The following is a 16,230-nucleotide window of genomic DNA, read 5'->3' as shown; positions in this document are numbered from 1 at the left end:
GGAAAACATAGAAATTGTATTCTGGTATTCTGATGCGCAAATTTACATTATGCAAAAATGAGTATATATTGTATACCCATCTTGCTAAACATTGATACTCCACTAAACTAAATTTTAGTGAAAGCAATATAATCACCTTTTGTGTTTCATTCACAAAACAAAGTTTGTTGTGCAGATAATTTATTAAAATGTTTCAAATTTGGTTGGTATAAGCAAACAAGGATACAAACTAAATTGATTTCGGATTTTATTTTCTTCTGAATAATTTGATCAGATGTTCCAATTTGAGAAAAAAATTCAACGAGAGGAATCTAATTTATTCAACTTTTAAAGTGCCATTTCAATTCCTTGCAGTGCACTAAAATATCAGATTGTTCACTTGATACTAGGACTATATGCCTGCATACTCTAATCCAGAGGCAGTACATAATTTTCTATTTAATTTTTCTCTGATTCAAAAGGAGATAATCAATACTGGTCTGCAATTCCAAGTATATTATCAGCTCTACGGTATATTATATGATAAGCTAGCCAAGTAGTTTCCGTATCTAACTTTACAAAATATCAATAGAATTGGAAATCATGTCAACACTCATGGACGATATTGTACTAATCCCAGATGCACCTTCCTGTAAAATTTCCAGATGGCTGGATTTTATGCAGCATACAGTGGCAGAAATATGTTGGCTGGGACTAGTTAATTGAGAGGCCTCACATCAGGCCTACTCCTGCTCCTAAGTCAGTCTCCAGGTGGTGAGAAAAACTCCCCAATCAAGTCAGAAGGTGGAAGGGACTGACTCAGGATCCTTGGCCAGCATTAGTGGGTTGTCTGGTACGCTGCCCTTACCTGTGCCCTGCCCTGCCCCATTCCATCCTGCGACTCCTATCCCACCTTTATTCACCTGTGGGCTGGGGTCACATGAGTGTGGGCTTCTATCAGAATGTGGGACTTCTGCCACTGGGCACCTCAATTATGGGGAAGGTCCAACGGCAGTGGGCACTGTAGTAATTGCTGTAAATATCATTATTATGCCATGCAATAATGTATTATCTGACATAGGAACAGTAAATAGGCCATTCATACCCCCACAGCGGTTGGTTCCCTGAGACCCCCATCAGCCTGACAAAATCCCGGCCACATCAGGAACCGGAAGACTTGACTGATTTTTCTCTTCCTAAATTACACTGTGCCAGATAAGAATAACTTACCATGAATGTCAGGGATGTAATTTTTAGGACTTTCCCAGTCTATTTAACAGATTAGTACTCCATGTTGATGACCCACCAACTCATCACAGAAACACTGCATGTTTATTGAAATAAATATTGTAATTGTTCAGAAATAGTGAAGAACGCCCATTCAGAATGTTGTAACAGGACACATTTTATGCCTTTACACCTGGCACAGGCCAAGTTGTGCAAGACCTTTCAGGACTGAACAACACAGGCTACCTTTTACATGCCTTCCAGGTTTATAACTATGCACTTGATTATTTTAGTATTATACAAAATTAAATTAATGCTGAGGCTCTTTGTATTCCAATAGGGGTTTAACAACCCTTAATGTCACTATATGATATTTTACATTGCAATGGAAAGACGGGGCACATTGGTGGATGCTAGTCCTTTCGTAGCATCCAATTGGTTATACTCCTCTATCAGAGATGACAAAGAGTTATTAGCTTCTGTGAAACAGCTTTGTTCCATTCCATCCACATGAAGGTAATGGTGAATGTGAGCCTGAAATGACAAAATTAGTTTGACTCATTATTCAAACAATTAATTAAAACATTTTGTGATTGATAACAATGTCCCATCAATACATTGACAAATTGCATTGAAAAAAATGCAATAACGTGTACAAGAAATGTTAATGGCATGATTAATGAACGTATTTCATTTTGCCCATTAAATGGCAAGAGCTCCCCAAGGACAATATTCAATCGCCTTTTGTTTATACACTAGATGTTCTCCAGTTGCATTTTGTAGTAAATGCTGTATTCAATAATGTATTATCTGACATAGGAGCAGTAAAATCGGCCACTCAGCTCCTTGAGCATATCCTACGGTAACTCAGCAAATATGCTTGGATGGTTACTGAGGGGTAGGGGGTGAGGGGGGAGCATGTTCAAGGATGGATCGTTTTTTTTATCTCCAGCATTGTCTCAGAAGAACTAAAAATGCATGATTGATCTGAAGGCAGCTGCACCTGTTCACCCAAGTGAGATATGGATATGACATGATTGATCGTCTAGAATACTACAGGAAGTCACAATAACAAAAAAGTAAAGTTCTGGATCTTACTTGCACATGAATTTAAATCTATAAAACCAAATTACAAATAAACAAGTAGGAAAACTACTGGAGATATTTGAAAACAACCAAGAAAGAATCTATCAATAAAAACAAACCATTGAAATAGGATTGCATGGGATATACAGCCATTTAGTTCAACCAGTCCGTGTCAGTGATCCTGCTCCAGTCGAGTCTCAGAGTCAGAGTCAGAGAGAAGGCCTTTCAGTCCATCGAATCTGCGCCAGTCAAAATCAACCACCTAACTATTCTAAACCCATTTCCCATCACTTGGTCCATATACTTTGGATTGCAAAGGCACATCTAAATACTTCTTAGTGTGAGGAGGCAGTGAGTTCCACACTCCCACCACCCTCTGGGTAAAAGTTTTTCCTCACACCCTGGTATTTGATCCCTGCACCAAGGAGAAAAGCTTATTCCTGTCAACTCTATCCAGGTCCCTCATAATTTTATACATCTCAATGGTGTCCTCCACCCTTAGTCTCTTCTGCTCCAAGAAAAACAACCCAAGTGCATCTAATCTCTCTTCATAACTACAACTCTCCAGCCCAGGCATCAACCTGGTAATACTCCTTTGGACCCTTTCAAGTGCTATCACATACCTCCTATCTTGTGGATTCCAGAACTACACACAATATTCCAGCTGTGGCCGAACCAATGTTTTATGCAGTTCCAGCATAACCTTCCTGCTCTTAAACTACGCCTCGGCTAGTAAAGGCAAGTATACCATATGCCTTCTTAACCACTGGATCTACCTGCTCTGCTACCTTAAGGAACGGGTGTACATGCACACCAAGGTCCCTCTGATCCTCGGTGCTTCCCAGGGTCCTGCCATTTATCATGTGTTCCCTTGCCTTGTTAGTCCTGCCCAAGTGCATCACCTCATACTTATCTGTATTGAATTCCATTTGCCACTGCTCAGACCATCTATATCCTTGTGTAATCAAAGGCTAGTCTCCTCAATATTTATCACCCACCAATTTTCATATCATCCACAAACTTGATGATCAACCCTCCTACATTCATATCCAAGTCATTTCTATGAACCTCAAACAGCAAGAGCCCCAATTCTGATTCCTGCGGGACCCACTGCACACAGGCTTCCAGTCAGAAAAACACCCCTCGACCCGAGGGACCCCACTTCTTATTTTTTTATTCGTTCATGGGACATGGCTATCGCTGGCTGTTCCAGTATTTATTGTCCATCCCTAATTGCCCTTGAAAGGCAGTTAAGAGCAAACCACATTGCTGTGGGTCTGCAGTCACAGAGAGGCCAGACCAAGTAAGGATGGTAGATTTCCTTCCCTAAAGGATATTAGTGAACCAGATGGGTTTTTACGACAATCAACAATGGTTTCATGGTCATCATTAGACTTTTAATTCCAAATTTTTATTGAATTCAAATTTCACCATCTACTACGTCAAATGCATTTCTCTCACCTACACACCTGGTCATCTCTTCAAAAAATTCAATCAAGTTGGTCAGACATGAAATCCCCTGAACAAAACCATGTTGACTGTTCTTGATTGATCTCCGCCTCTTCAAATGTAGATTAATTCTGTCTCTCAGAATTGCTTCCAATAGTTTCCCCATCAATGAGGATAGACTGACTGACCTGTAGTTTCCTGGTTTACCTTTTCCTTCCTTCTTGAATATTGGTACCATATTAGCTATCCTTCAGTCCACCAGCACCTCTCCTGTGGCCAGAGAGGAATTGAAAATTATTGCCAACGCCCCTGCTATTTCCTCCCTTGCCTCGCTCAACAGCCTGGGATACATTTCATCTGGCCCGGGAGACTTGTCAACTGTTAAGTCTACCAGATCACTGGAGAGGTGGTGGCGTAGTGGTATTGTCACTGGGCTAGTAAACCATGAAACCAGGGTCATGCTCTGGGGACCCAGGTTCGAATCTCACCACTGCAGATGGTCAAATTTGAATTCAATAAAAATCTGGAATGAAAAGTCTAATGATGACCTGAAACCATTACCAATTGTTGTAAAAACAATTTCCTTCCATTAGAGAAGGAAATCTGCTCTCGCCTACATGTGACCCAAACCGGCTTTTAACTGCCCTCTCATTGGCAATTAGGGATGGGCAATAAATGCTGGCCCCTTTAATTTTATTCCAGTCCTTCTCCCCGATTTCTATACTGTCGCTCTCCCATCTTTTCTCATCTAAATGCATCATTGCAATTCTCTATTCCAAACTCGGGGGCAAGTTCAGGCGGTTTTATTCATTTTATCATTTTCATTTATTTTATTCATTTTATTTATTTATTTATTTTAAAAGTTCGGCGGTGGGGGGTTTATTTGATAAAATTTTACAGGGAAAAAAAAAATGCAGAACTTTGGACAGATGGAGACTCCATACTTTCCGACACCGGAAGGCTTCACCTTCATCCAACAGGTTCCATTGGAGGAGCGTGTACGAGGGCCAAAGGGACCCAAAACCATTTCCTCCATTTTTGTCAGCAGCAACAAGATAAGAGAAAAGGCTGGGTCGCGCAGGTCAGCCGGGTCGCAAAGTTCGGCTGGCGTGGGTCCCGAAGGTTGGCCAGTTGGTAAAAATGGGTCCCAGGAAAAAAGGTTTGAAAAACACTGCTCTATTCCCCTCACTCATATGTTTGTCTCGTTTGCCCTTATGCATCGATATTATTTCACTTCAAACCCTCTTTTTGGTGACCAGCTTTATTTGATGCATTCAAGGGACCTGGGCTTTGCTGGATAGGCCAGCATTCATTGCCCATCCCTAATTGCCCTCGAGAAGGTGACGATGAGCTGCCTTCTTGAGGTGTTCCATTCCATGTGGTGTAGGTACACCCACTGTGATGTTGAGTTCCAGGATTTTGACCCAGCAACAGTGAAGAAATGGCGATATAGTTTCAAGTCAAGATGGTGTGTGGCCAAGATGGTGAAGGGAACCTCTAGGTGGTTCTGTTTCCATATGTTTGCCACATTCCACATTCAAAATTCTGAAGACAAGTCATATTGGACTCAAAATCTCTACTTTTTTTTTCTCTCCACAGATGCTATCAGACCTGCTGAGTACTTACAGCACTTTATGTTTTGATTCCACATTCTCACCAGTTTTAGGATAAAGAAGTTTCTTCTGAATTCCCTACTGGGTCTCTTGGTGACTATTTTATATTGATGGCTTCTAATTTTTGTTCTTCCTCACAAGGAGAAACATTCTCTGTATCCATTCTATCAAAATCTTTTGTAATTTTAAATACCTCCACTAGGTCATCCCCAAACTTCTTTTTCATGAGAAGAAAGACCAAGTCGGTCAATCCTTTCTCGAGATGTGTACAGCACACATTTGAGATTATTCTTGTAAATATTCTCTGCACCCTCTCCTCCTCCAAGTCCTCTTTATAATATGACTGCACATAGTAGCTCAAGGTTCAATACATGTTTAGTATAACGTCCCCACTTTTCAATTATATCCTTCAGGAAGTACAGCCTAGTGTTTGGTTTGCTTTTTAAAAAATTATGTTCCTGACCTCTGGCACAGCTTTTACTGATTGAAATATTTGTACTCCAAACTTCTTGTTCTAGAATTCCCACAGAAGGAGGTCATTCAGGCCATCGAATCTGTACCGACCTTCCAGAGGAGCACTCTGCCCATGCCCCACCCTATCTCTGTAACCCGGTAACCCCACCTAAGGGGCAATTTAGCATGGCCAATCCACCTAACCTGCACATCTTTGGACTGTGGGATGAAACGGGAGCACCTGAAGTAAACCCACGCAGTCACGGGGAGAACATGCAAACTCTACAGACAGTAACGCAAGGCTGGGTCCCTGGTGCTGTAAATTGAGATATCGGAATTATTCAGAATTTACCTTTTTCTTGTAAAGTTTTACAAATCGATCCTTTAGATCTGTGAAGGTAGATTTAACACAGGTATTATTGGCTAGTGCCAATAAGGAGTGAGTGTGACCCACTGGCGGTATTGAACAGAGGCTGGTTTTCCAACCATCCTGATTCCATGAGATAAACTGGAGAGAAGGTTTCAACCTGTAGGGAAATAAGAGAGAGTGTTATGCTCTCATTGATTGATTAAGAATGTGATTTGTAACTGCAGCTTTCACAGAGGTCAAAATGTAATCGTGCAACGAATGCAATAAAATATAAAAAAAGCTACTTAGTCATTGTTGTGGTAAAATTTAAGAAAATCTTAAGAGTTTGGTCAATTATTAAGCTAAAATGTCTAGGAGAAAAGATGCAGCGAGCCACCCAAATGTTCATTAATTTGATAGGACTAGAAAATCCAACCCCGAGTAGCTAACCTCAGAGATAGATGGCCTTAACATCCCAGGAAATTAGTCACAAATTGATCACTTCTGTACTCTCCAGAAACCCCCGTTCAAAGTGAATACCGGATGCGAATGGATCATGCATATATTGGTGCAAGTCTCGTTTACCCACTAATAGTCTGCAGATCTTAATCGTCAGTGTTTTTGTAAGAAAAAGTGCATTATTAATATGTCGATACAAAATTTCCTTTTTATCAAGGTGAAAAGTTTGATCACGTGGCACGGTAGCACAGTGGTTAGCACAGTTGCTTCACAGCTCCAGGGTCCCAGGTTCGATTCCCGGCTTGGGTAACTGTCTGTGTGGAGTTTGCACTTTCTCCCCGTGTCTGCGTGGGTTTCCTCTGGGTGCTCCGGTTTCCTCCCACGGTCCAAAGATGCGCAGGTTAGGTGGATTGGCCATTATAAATTGCCCTCGGTGTACAAAAAGATTGGGTGGGGTTACTGGGATCAGGTAGAGAGGTGTGGGCTTAGGTAGGGTAATCTTTCAAAGGGCTGGTGCAGATTAGATGGGCCGAATGGCCTCCTTCTGCACCGTAAATTCTATGATTCTATGATCATGAATCTGTATTTCAAAATCCTCTCTCATCTCTTCCCATTGGGAATAACGGGTGGTTTTGCAAAGTACTGGGGTGTTCAATCACCATGGGCCAGTAAAGGGTCAAAGCTTTCAGAAAGGTGAAAACTGGCACCACTTTAGAGAAAAAAAATAAACTTCTGCTAATCGCAATCTGTACAATTTACTCATTAACCATGACTCCAGTAGAAAGTAAAATGTAATTTAAAAAACAGTATAAGACAGCTTTAAACATATGAAAGAGTAGGTATCCATTCTGTGAACAGAATTGCTAATCTCGTATGAAATCCTGCCTTAATTTTTATAATTGGCAACTACTAAAAGAAAAGTGTTTTGACTAAAGCTGAATTTCTCTCCCAAGTACGAAACTTCCAAATGAACAGGAACTACACTAATTTAACATAAAAGAACAGCATGCGTGCGCAGACACACACTTGATTCAAACCTCTCAATGTTTCTTCTGAGATCAGAAATCTGAACATTTCCCCGAACCATCAGTGCACAGGCTAGGTACAGGTTACGTTTTGGGTCAGCATGCATCAACTGGTGATCCTTACTAAAAGCGTCGGTGAACATCTGATCCAACCTGTTTAAATGAAGAACCAAAGAGTGGATGGCTAGGATAGTTCACTATATGTAGTATGTTTCAAACCCAACAAATATAAATACATCTTTTAAATTAGAAGTTGTATTAAACTTGGAGGAGGGGATTCTAATCAGCAGTACTATAAAGCATCACAAAATCAGTACTGCTAGTTAATGTGCAATGACAAGAAAAAGTACATTACTGACCTGCAGATAGATTTTTTTTTTTTAATTAGTAGGTTTTATTAGGAATCTCTATTCCAAAATCATCTGTCATCTGTCTCCTCCCAACTAAAAGTGCCATTTCATTTGGACCACTACAAACTAATTCAGAATGGTTAACCAACAGAAACCATTTTGCCTATTGTTCCTGTACTGGCTCTCCACAAGAGCAATTCACTTAGTGCCATTTGCCTGTCTTTTCCCAACAGCCCTGCAATTTTTTTCCTCTTCACACAATGATCCAATTCTCTTTTGAAGCCATGATTAAACCTTCCTCCATCACATTCCCAGGCAATGCATTACAGAACCTAACCACTCACAGGGTAAAAGATGCTTCCTCATTTGCCATTGCATCTTTGGTCAAGGAAGCATCTTAAGAAGATATCTTTCAGTTTTTAATTCCAATAATGGGAACAGGTTTTCCCTATCAACTCTGTCTAGACACTCATGATTTTCTAATTAAAGTAGATTCTATTAAATCTCCTCTGAACCTTCTCTTTTCCAAGGAGAACAGGCCCAGCTTCTCCAGTCTATCAATGGAACTGAAGCTCCTCATCCCTGGAGTAATTCTCATGAATCTTTCCTGTACCGTCGCTAATACTTTCGCATCCTCCCTAATACTTTTGCATCCTCCCTAAAGTGTGGCACCCAGAACTAGATGCATATCCAGTTGAGGCAGTGTTTTATCCTGGCTTATTGGAACTTACTTGGTTTTGTACTCCATGACCCGATTTATAAAGCCCAGGATTCAGGTTGCTTTTATTAACTGTGCTCTCAACCTTCCATGCATCATTCAATGATTTGTCTATATACCCCCAGCTCCTTCTGCTCCTGCACCCCATCTAGAATTGTATCCTCTATTTTCAACTACATTTTCCCATTCTTCCTAATAAGATGACCCACTTCACTGCATTAGATTCCATGTGCCACTTGTCCTCCCATTCCACCAGCCTGTCAATATCCTTTTGAATTTCAGCACAATCTTCTTCACAGCAATCACTATCAATGCTGGACTTGAGGCCAGATAACAAGGAATAAACCATGTCTTGGAAGCAAGGGCTGAAAGAAGGGGCATAAAGTAGAATTAAATTATTTACAATGAAGGAGACATGTGAAGGTAACAAAAAAGGTTTTGATTGTCTGGGCTCCCTTGGTTTAATCAGCGGAGCTTGACAAGAATCAAGGTGTTAGGATTACAGAATTCTGAGTAATGGCATTGGTATCCTGAATGAATTGCAATTTATGGACCGAGGGAAGCTCGCACAGCGAATAGATATATTGAGCCATAGGCTGGAACTCAGTAGCGTGGAGTGGGGAACAGTGTTTGAAGGTGGAAAAGTGCTTCTCTTTTTAAAAAAATTTAGAATACCCAATTCATTTTTTCCAATTAAGGGGCAATTTAGCGTGGCCAATTCACATCTTGCACATTTTTGGGTTGTGGGGGCGAAAGCCACACAAACACGGGGAGAATGTGCAAACTCCACACGGACAGTGACCCAGAGCCGGGGTCGAACTTGGGACCTCGGCGCCGTGAGGCTGCAGTGCTAACCCACTGCGCCACCGTGCTACCCCGGAAAAGTGCTTCTTAATGACAGACCCAAAGTGAAGAAGAACATTTATTCCAGATCGAGAGGGGTCAGTTGAGAAGGCTGACTGTGTGAAAAATAAATGCTCAGGAGCTGACTATAGTTAAAAAAAGGAAGATTTTAGCTTTGTATGCAAGTTTGGAAAACCTTTCATTCATTTGTTTGAGACATGTTGTCAGGTTTCTAAATGGAGATGGAAATAAAATCAAAACGAGGTGTAAAGGTAAAGTTATACGTTCTCAGCAATATGTGTTTTTGGATTATGTCACTAACTAATAGCTCAGGATTACTGCTGCTAATTGCAGTACCTGTTCTACAACCCATCTTGAATCAGCTAATTCAACACAAACGAGTGTTCAAAACAATTATTCTTAGCTCATCATTAGTGCAATTACCTAATCATCACCGAGGACTTCAAGGTCCCTTTTCATTAGACTAATGGATGGAAGAAGTCTCTGTATTTTAAAGAATTCAAAATCTCTGTAAGTCCTCCCAAAGATCTTTTCCCTTCTGTTCATTTGATCCCATCTCTCAATACCACCCATCAGCTCTTCCTTTTCATTTTGATTCAGTTTTTGCATATATGCAGATTGACCTTAATCATACAGAAGAAAATGATTTTGCAGCAATATGATTTTTTTCACTAAACTACTGGTAAAAGCTCTACCTTCTTGTGGGGATGTTTACATCAGCCAGGGTGTATAAAGGAGTTAGACTAGAAACAAGGTAATGAAGCCGTGGAAATGGAACCAGGTTCATGGTGATCTCATTAAGATCCATATTGAGGGATCCTTCAAACCTGGCGGAACTGCGAATGAAATAAACAAGATAAATAAACAAATACAATTAACAATCGACACAAATTAGGGTTAGTTCAAAAGTTGTTCAAAAAACAGCTTGTTTCATTAGAAAAAATTACATTGCATCAACTACTAGCACACAACCATGGAATTAAACAAACTACAATGAGTAAATCATTCAATGGTCAAATTTACTATCCGTATTACTTATGCAAGATGAATTGTACCTCTGTAACTATGTGAAACGTTGAACAGTAAATCTCACCTATATAAACAGAAGTACTAGATCTAACAAATACTAGTGGGAGTTCCCATTTTGCAATTAAATGTTATGGGCTCCATAAATGGTTTTCTATAAACTATTACATTCATGATGTTAAAAATCAAAGAGAAATATTTCTGACCCATGTTGGGGGAGGAATACAAAGTACAGGGAATGTAGAGAGAGAAACAAAGGCAGTTTCAAGTATTTGGTCAGTAAATTACCCAATGGGGACGCAGCAGATTGCTGTGATTCTTTAATATATATGCAGGAGCGAATTAAATTTTACAGCATGTTTGTAAACCCACAAAGATTCAAAGTCTACTGATTTTTGGAGAACACTAGATAAACACTGTTCAATAAACATAATTCTTCATTTCCAAAATGATTAATTGATCAATGTTTGCGACTGCATTTCCAAGAAAACATTAAATAACAAATTTGTTGAGGGACGATTTTCTGTGGAGTTTTGAAGCACTCTACAGAATACAAGTTGGTTGCAATAAGAAGCTTTTTGTCCTGCAGATGAGTGCACTGATCGGTTGGCAAGTGAACTCTAATCAATAGAGGCATTGACATGGAGAATGCACCAGGGGGCAGTTAACAGCCAAACTTTAAATTCAAACCAGGCAAGTAGACTCTGGATTGGTCAATGGATTGCCCTGGGAAATAAGCCAGGGAGTGGCTGTCCCAAAAGCTTTTCTTTAGTTGTAAAAGGCACAATGTATGGGCATGCTCCTCTGACTGCAACTAGCACTTTTATAATGTACAATATCACAGCACAGCAGTCAGTGGTGCAGGCCACTGGCTTTACAACAAAGAGGTCAGCCATTGTGTCCACTGTGTTACTGCTCGCTGTTCAATAGAACTTCTGAAGCAGTCTCTTGGAGTCAAAGACGATTTTCATCCACGCTAAAAAGGAGTTCTCAGGTGACCGAGGAGTCCAATGTCTAACCTACAGTGTCTGTCATAGGTGGGGCAGACAGTGGTTGGAAGAGCTGATGGGTGGGGTGCCTTAATTGCCAAGAGATTATTTTGTTGTCAATGCTTGGTTTCACTTCGCTCTTGCCGATGAAACTAAAGGTGTTATGACCCTCTGGGCTAGTGCGCCATTTATCTGAAAACCATCCCACTTGGGTATGACCCAATCACCGCCTGTTTCCGGGCAGAATACGGCCTTCCTGCCAATTCATTGGTCACCAATCAACCAACCAATCGAACCAAATCCTTCCGATCGCTCATGGGTGCCAAAAGGTTTGACCTCTTTCTGATGGCTAGCAGAGTGTACTCGTTTGTAACTTTTGAGTTCCCCACTTCTTCTGCTCGACTTAAAAGATACATGTCCATTAAGCATCCATGGATCAAAATGGTAATAGTAAAAATAACGAAATTGGAAATAAGGGAATCATCAAGAAGGGCCCTTGAGTTCAGCTCCTTGCCAGATGCTTTTCGTCTCAATTCAGGTGCTCATGGGCCAGGGATTCCCAGGTGTTGGTGGGGATGTTGTACTTTTCCAAGGAGGCTTGGAGGCTGTCCTTGAAGCATTTCCTCTTCCCTCCTTTGACTCACTTGCAATGTCGAAGCTCCGACTAGAGCATTTGTTTTGGAATCTCGAGTCAGGCATGCAGCTGATGTGGCTCACCCAGCAGAGCTGATCCAAGCATAGTCAATGCTTTGATTCTAGAGATGTTGGCCTGAGCGAGAACACCAACATTGGTGCACCTACCCTGCCAATGGATTTTGCAAAGCAAGCGCTGGTGTTACGTCTCCAGGGTTTTGTCTGCTGTACGTAGTAGCCCATGTCTCTTGAGCCATATAGGAGATCAGTTATCACTACTGCTCTGTAGACCATAAATCCGGTGCTAGGTCTGAGGTCCTAGTGTTCAAACACTCTCTTCCTCAAGCAACTGAAGGCTGCATTGGCACACTGAAGTCAGTGTTGAACCTTGACATTGATGTCTGCCCTTGTTGACAATAGGCTCTCAAAGTGGTCCACTTTGTTCAAGGCAAGAAGTCTTACAACACCAGGTTAAAATCCAACAGGTTTGTTTCAAACACGAGCTTTCGGAGCACTGCTCCTTCCTCTTTCCACATCATCACTTTGTTCAAGGCCTTGTTGTGGATTTTGATAAGGGGGTGGGTGCTGTGAGGAGGGGCAGGTTGGTAGAGGACATTTGTCTTATTGATATTTAGTGTAAGGTCCATGCTCACGTACATCTGGCTGAACGTGTTGACGTTGGTTTGCAACTCTGCCTCGGAGTGTGCAAAGGCACAAGCATCGTCTACATAGTTCAATTGCAGCATGGACAATCTTAGATTTGACTTACAGGCGGTGGAGGTTGACCAGATTCCAGTTTGTTCTGTGGTTTAGCTCCATTCCAGCGGGGTGCTGGCTGAGGATGAGATGCAGCATGGACGATCGAGAAGAGCATTGGTGCAATGGTTATGCCTAGCTTGACCACATTCCAAAGTGAAACGGTGGATTGGTTGATCAAGGTCAGAGCTTGCATGACATCGTGGAGCAGGTGGGGGATGGTGACAAACCTTTGGGGGAAAGCTGAAACAGAGCGGGATGTTTTATTATCCCTTGTAGTTGACAGTGAGGTCAAAGAAGGCCATGTACAAAGATTGGTGCTCTTCCCTGCATTTCTCCTGTAGTTGCTGCACAGTGAAGATCATGTCCATTGTGCCCTTTAGTAGGTAGAATCTGCATTGCGATTCTGGGAGCCACAGAGAGAAGGCAATTAAGGAGGACTCTTGCAACGACCTTCCCCGTGACCAACAGCAAGGAAATTCCTCTGCAGTTACTGCAGTCAGACTTGCCACCATTCTCAAAGATGGTTGCAATTGTGCTGTCTCAGAGATCTCCTGACATGTATGCCATAATACGGGAAATTAGGTCATGTATTCGTACCAGTAGTGCGTCTCTTGTCATGTTTTAGGGCTTTGGTAGGGATTCAATTTGCTCCTGATGTCATGCTGTTCTTCAGCTGTCGATGGCCTTTTCTACCGAGATGTTAGCGGGTAGCATGTGTGGGATGGAGTAGAGAACACTTGCATTGAAGACAGAGATTCTGTTAAGGAGATCCGTTCTCCTTCCAGCGAGTGATCACTGTCTCTCTGTTCTTGATGAGCTCTTCTGTTCTTGGCCAGCAGCGGGGTGGGGCCTTGGTGCTTAAGCCATAGGTGGTCTTGACTGTGCGTCATGGTTGTCGGCTAATTGCTGGGTTTCCTATGCTTTCTGCACTCATCATGTGTTATTTAGGTTGTGAGTATTTTGCCGAACATCAGTCTTCAGCCATTCAGGGCTGCCTTGTTGCTCTTGTGTTGGGTTGTTGTTTCAGGTTCAGAAAACCTCGTTCTTGTGGTTCATCAGCTCCTGGATCTCCTGGCTGTTCTTGGTGTTTCCTGATCGAGTGACCAAGCGTCTCTTTGCAGGTGCTAATTATGGAAGACTTGAGGGCAGACCAAACACTGTGGACAATCTGCGTCTCTGGGCCAGCGGGAGTTGTCAGGCTTGCAGTGACCGCTGGCTGAATAGGGCTGTCTTACCAGCGTCTTTGAATGCCTTAGCGTTAATTTTCCTGTTTCTTATGCTGTAGCTGCTTTGCGGCTGCATTGATGTTGATCACAGATTGCATTAGATGGTGGTCTGTCCAGCAACTGTCGGCTCCTGTCCTTGCGGACGATGACGTAGTTAAGCAGTTGGCAGTGCTTGGAGATCAGTTCCCTGTTGGGACCCATCCCACAGGTTGTATGAGGCTGGAGTAAAGTTCCTCTTTGGACTAGTCTGTAGCTTCCAGTAATTTCCTTTGATTGCCACCTTGATGTGGTGGAGAGACTTGAATGTTTTGTTGATCCCAAGAGCAATGCCGTTGGAGAGTCTGAAAACTCCTGGCACGGTCATCCATGATGGCAAGGTCGGAGGGGAAGAAGTAAAGCGCAATCCAAAACAAGTCCTCAACAGCGGATCAGACAAAAGATACTCGTATGGTATCAACAGCTGCGATGGCAGATGAAGGCTGCAGCAATAAGTAGGGAGATCCCCAGTCGTCGAGGTTCCCTTGTCACTGGAACAACCCTCTGTCAAGAACCATAGGCGGGATTCTCCCGTACCTGGCAGGGCGGGGGGACCCGGCGGGACGGAGTGGCGTGAATCCTCCGCACCTTCAGGGGCTAGGCCGGCGCTGGAGTGGTTTGGGCCCTGCCGGCCGGCGTAGAAGGCCTTTGGCGCCACGCCAGCCGGGGCCGAAGGGACTCCGCCGGCCGGCGTGGGTCCGCGCATGCGCGGGAACGTCAGCGGCTGCTGACATCATCCCCGCGCATGCACAGGGGGGTTTACCTACGCACGGCCATCGCGGAGGCTGACACAGCCGACGCGTAGGAAAAGAGTGCCCCCATGGCACAGGCCCACCTGCGGATCGGTGGGCCCCGATCGCGGGCCAGGCCACCACGGGGACACACCCCGGGGCAGATCTCTCCCCCCCCCCCCCCCCCCCCCCCCCCCCAAAGGACCCCGGAGCCCTCCCACTCCACCAGGTCCCGCCGGTAAGGGACCTAGTCTAATCTACGCCGGCAGGACTGGCAAAGAACCAGTGGGACTTCGGCCCATCGCGGGCCAGAGAATCGCCGGTTGTGGGGGGGGGGGGGGGGGGGGGGGGGGGCCTGCGAGCGGCTGCCGACCAGCGCGATTCCCGCCCCTGCTGAATCTCTGGTGCCGGTGCGGCAGGGGGGGTCAGAGAATCCCGCCCCATGTGTCTGATGTGCAATGACATATCCATGTTAGAAGATGTCCCGCACCAGGCATCTACCTAGAAGAAACCAAAACACTGCCCAACAGACAAGTCCTACGTTGATTGGCAAGAGGTGACGGGGACAAGATTCAGTCCTCTCGCTCTTGGGAGTAGGAATAAGCGAGCATTTCAGCAGCTTCCTTCATGACTGAGCAGCCCGTTTCAGGATTCACTCTGCTCACCTGCATGGGGAAAGGGCTGGAAAAGATACCCTAAAAATAGTCTGTTCCATCTTCAACCTGGCTGGAAAATCACATCCAGCAGGCTCACCTACTTGCAGTCAGAAGATCAAAGTTAAACTAAATTTCAGAACCCGGAATATACGAATACCAGCAATCTATAGTCCAAGGACCAAGCCCATCTCCCTGGGATACCTGCCAAGTGTGCGATCGAAGATACGACTCATCAGACACGCAAGGACCCACAGAACCCAATGACCAGTAACACAAAGTTTCTACGGTGGACAACCAGACTTGTTAGCGAGTTATCAGTGCAGAAGGAGCTTCTAGTGTGGGGATGTATGTGCTGAGGACTATAGGGCACTGGTTCTGGGCTTGAGTGAGCTGAAGGATCATGAAGCATTTGTTATTCCATAAGGAGAGTCTCGGAGATGGCTAGCTGCTTTGTTTATAAGGGTGAAACCAACCCTTCGGAGATGGCGATCATCTGCGATTTATCTTTCCAGAAAATGTAATTGCCACCTTGTTTCTTGACCTGGTCAGGTCTCGCTTAAAGTGGCAACGTCAATGTCAAAACATCGGAGCTCCTGGACAAC

The 16,230-nt window shown here is 43.5% G+C and overlaps 1 protein-coding gene across 6 annotated transcripts in view; it reads right to left on the bottom strand.

Annotated features, from left to right (window-relative positions):
• Nucleotides 1-234: 234 nt before the first annotated feature.
• tube1 (tubulin, epsilon 1) overlaps nucleotides 235-16,230 on the bottom strand; it is a 33,985-nt gene continuing 17,989 nt past the window's right edge. For 5 of the 6 annotated variants that reach the window (XM_038799658.1, XM_038799659.1, XM_038799663.1 and 2 more), the window contains 4 exons: nucleotides 10,268-10,408; nucleotides 7,653-7,793; nucleotides 6,160-6,334; nucleotides 235-1,740 (listed from right to left, as the gene is read on the bottom strand). In XM_038799658.1, the coding sequence (XP_038655586.1) occupies nucleotides 1,582-1,740; nucleotides 6,160-6,334; nucleotides 7,653-7,793; nucleotides 10,268-10,408 (616 nt within the window). In that variant the 3' untranslated portion in view covers nucleotides 235-1,581. Of the gene's footprint in view, nucleotides 1,741-6,159; nucleotides 6,335-7,641; nucleotides 7,794-10,267; nucleotides 10,409-16,230 lie in introns of those variants that run through there. The other variant, XM_038799662.1, reaches the window with a different exon arrangement.

The sequence above is a fragment of the Scyliorhinus canicula genome, chromosome 6 (assembly GCF_902713615.1).
Source record: "Scyliorhinus canicula chromosome 6, sScyCan1.1, whole genome shotgun sequence".
Lineage (NCBI taxonomy): Eukaryota > Metazoa > Chordata > Chondrichthyes > Carcharhiniformes > Scyliorhinidae > Scyliorhinus > Scyliorhinus canicula.
The sequence above is the reverse complement of the archived record's forward strand: the minus strand, read 5'-3'. Positions and strand labels throughout refer to the sequence as shown.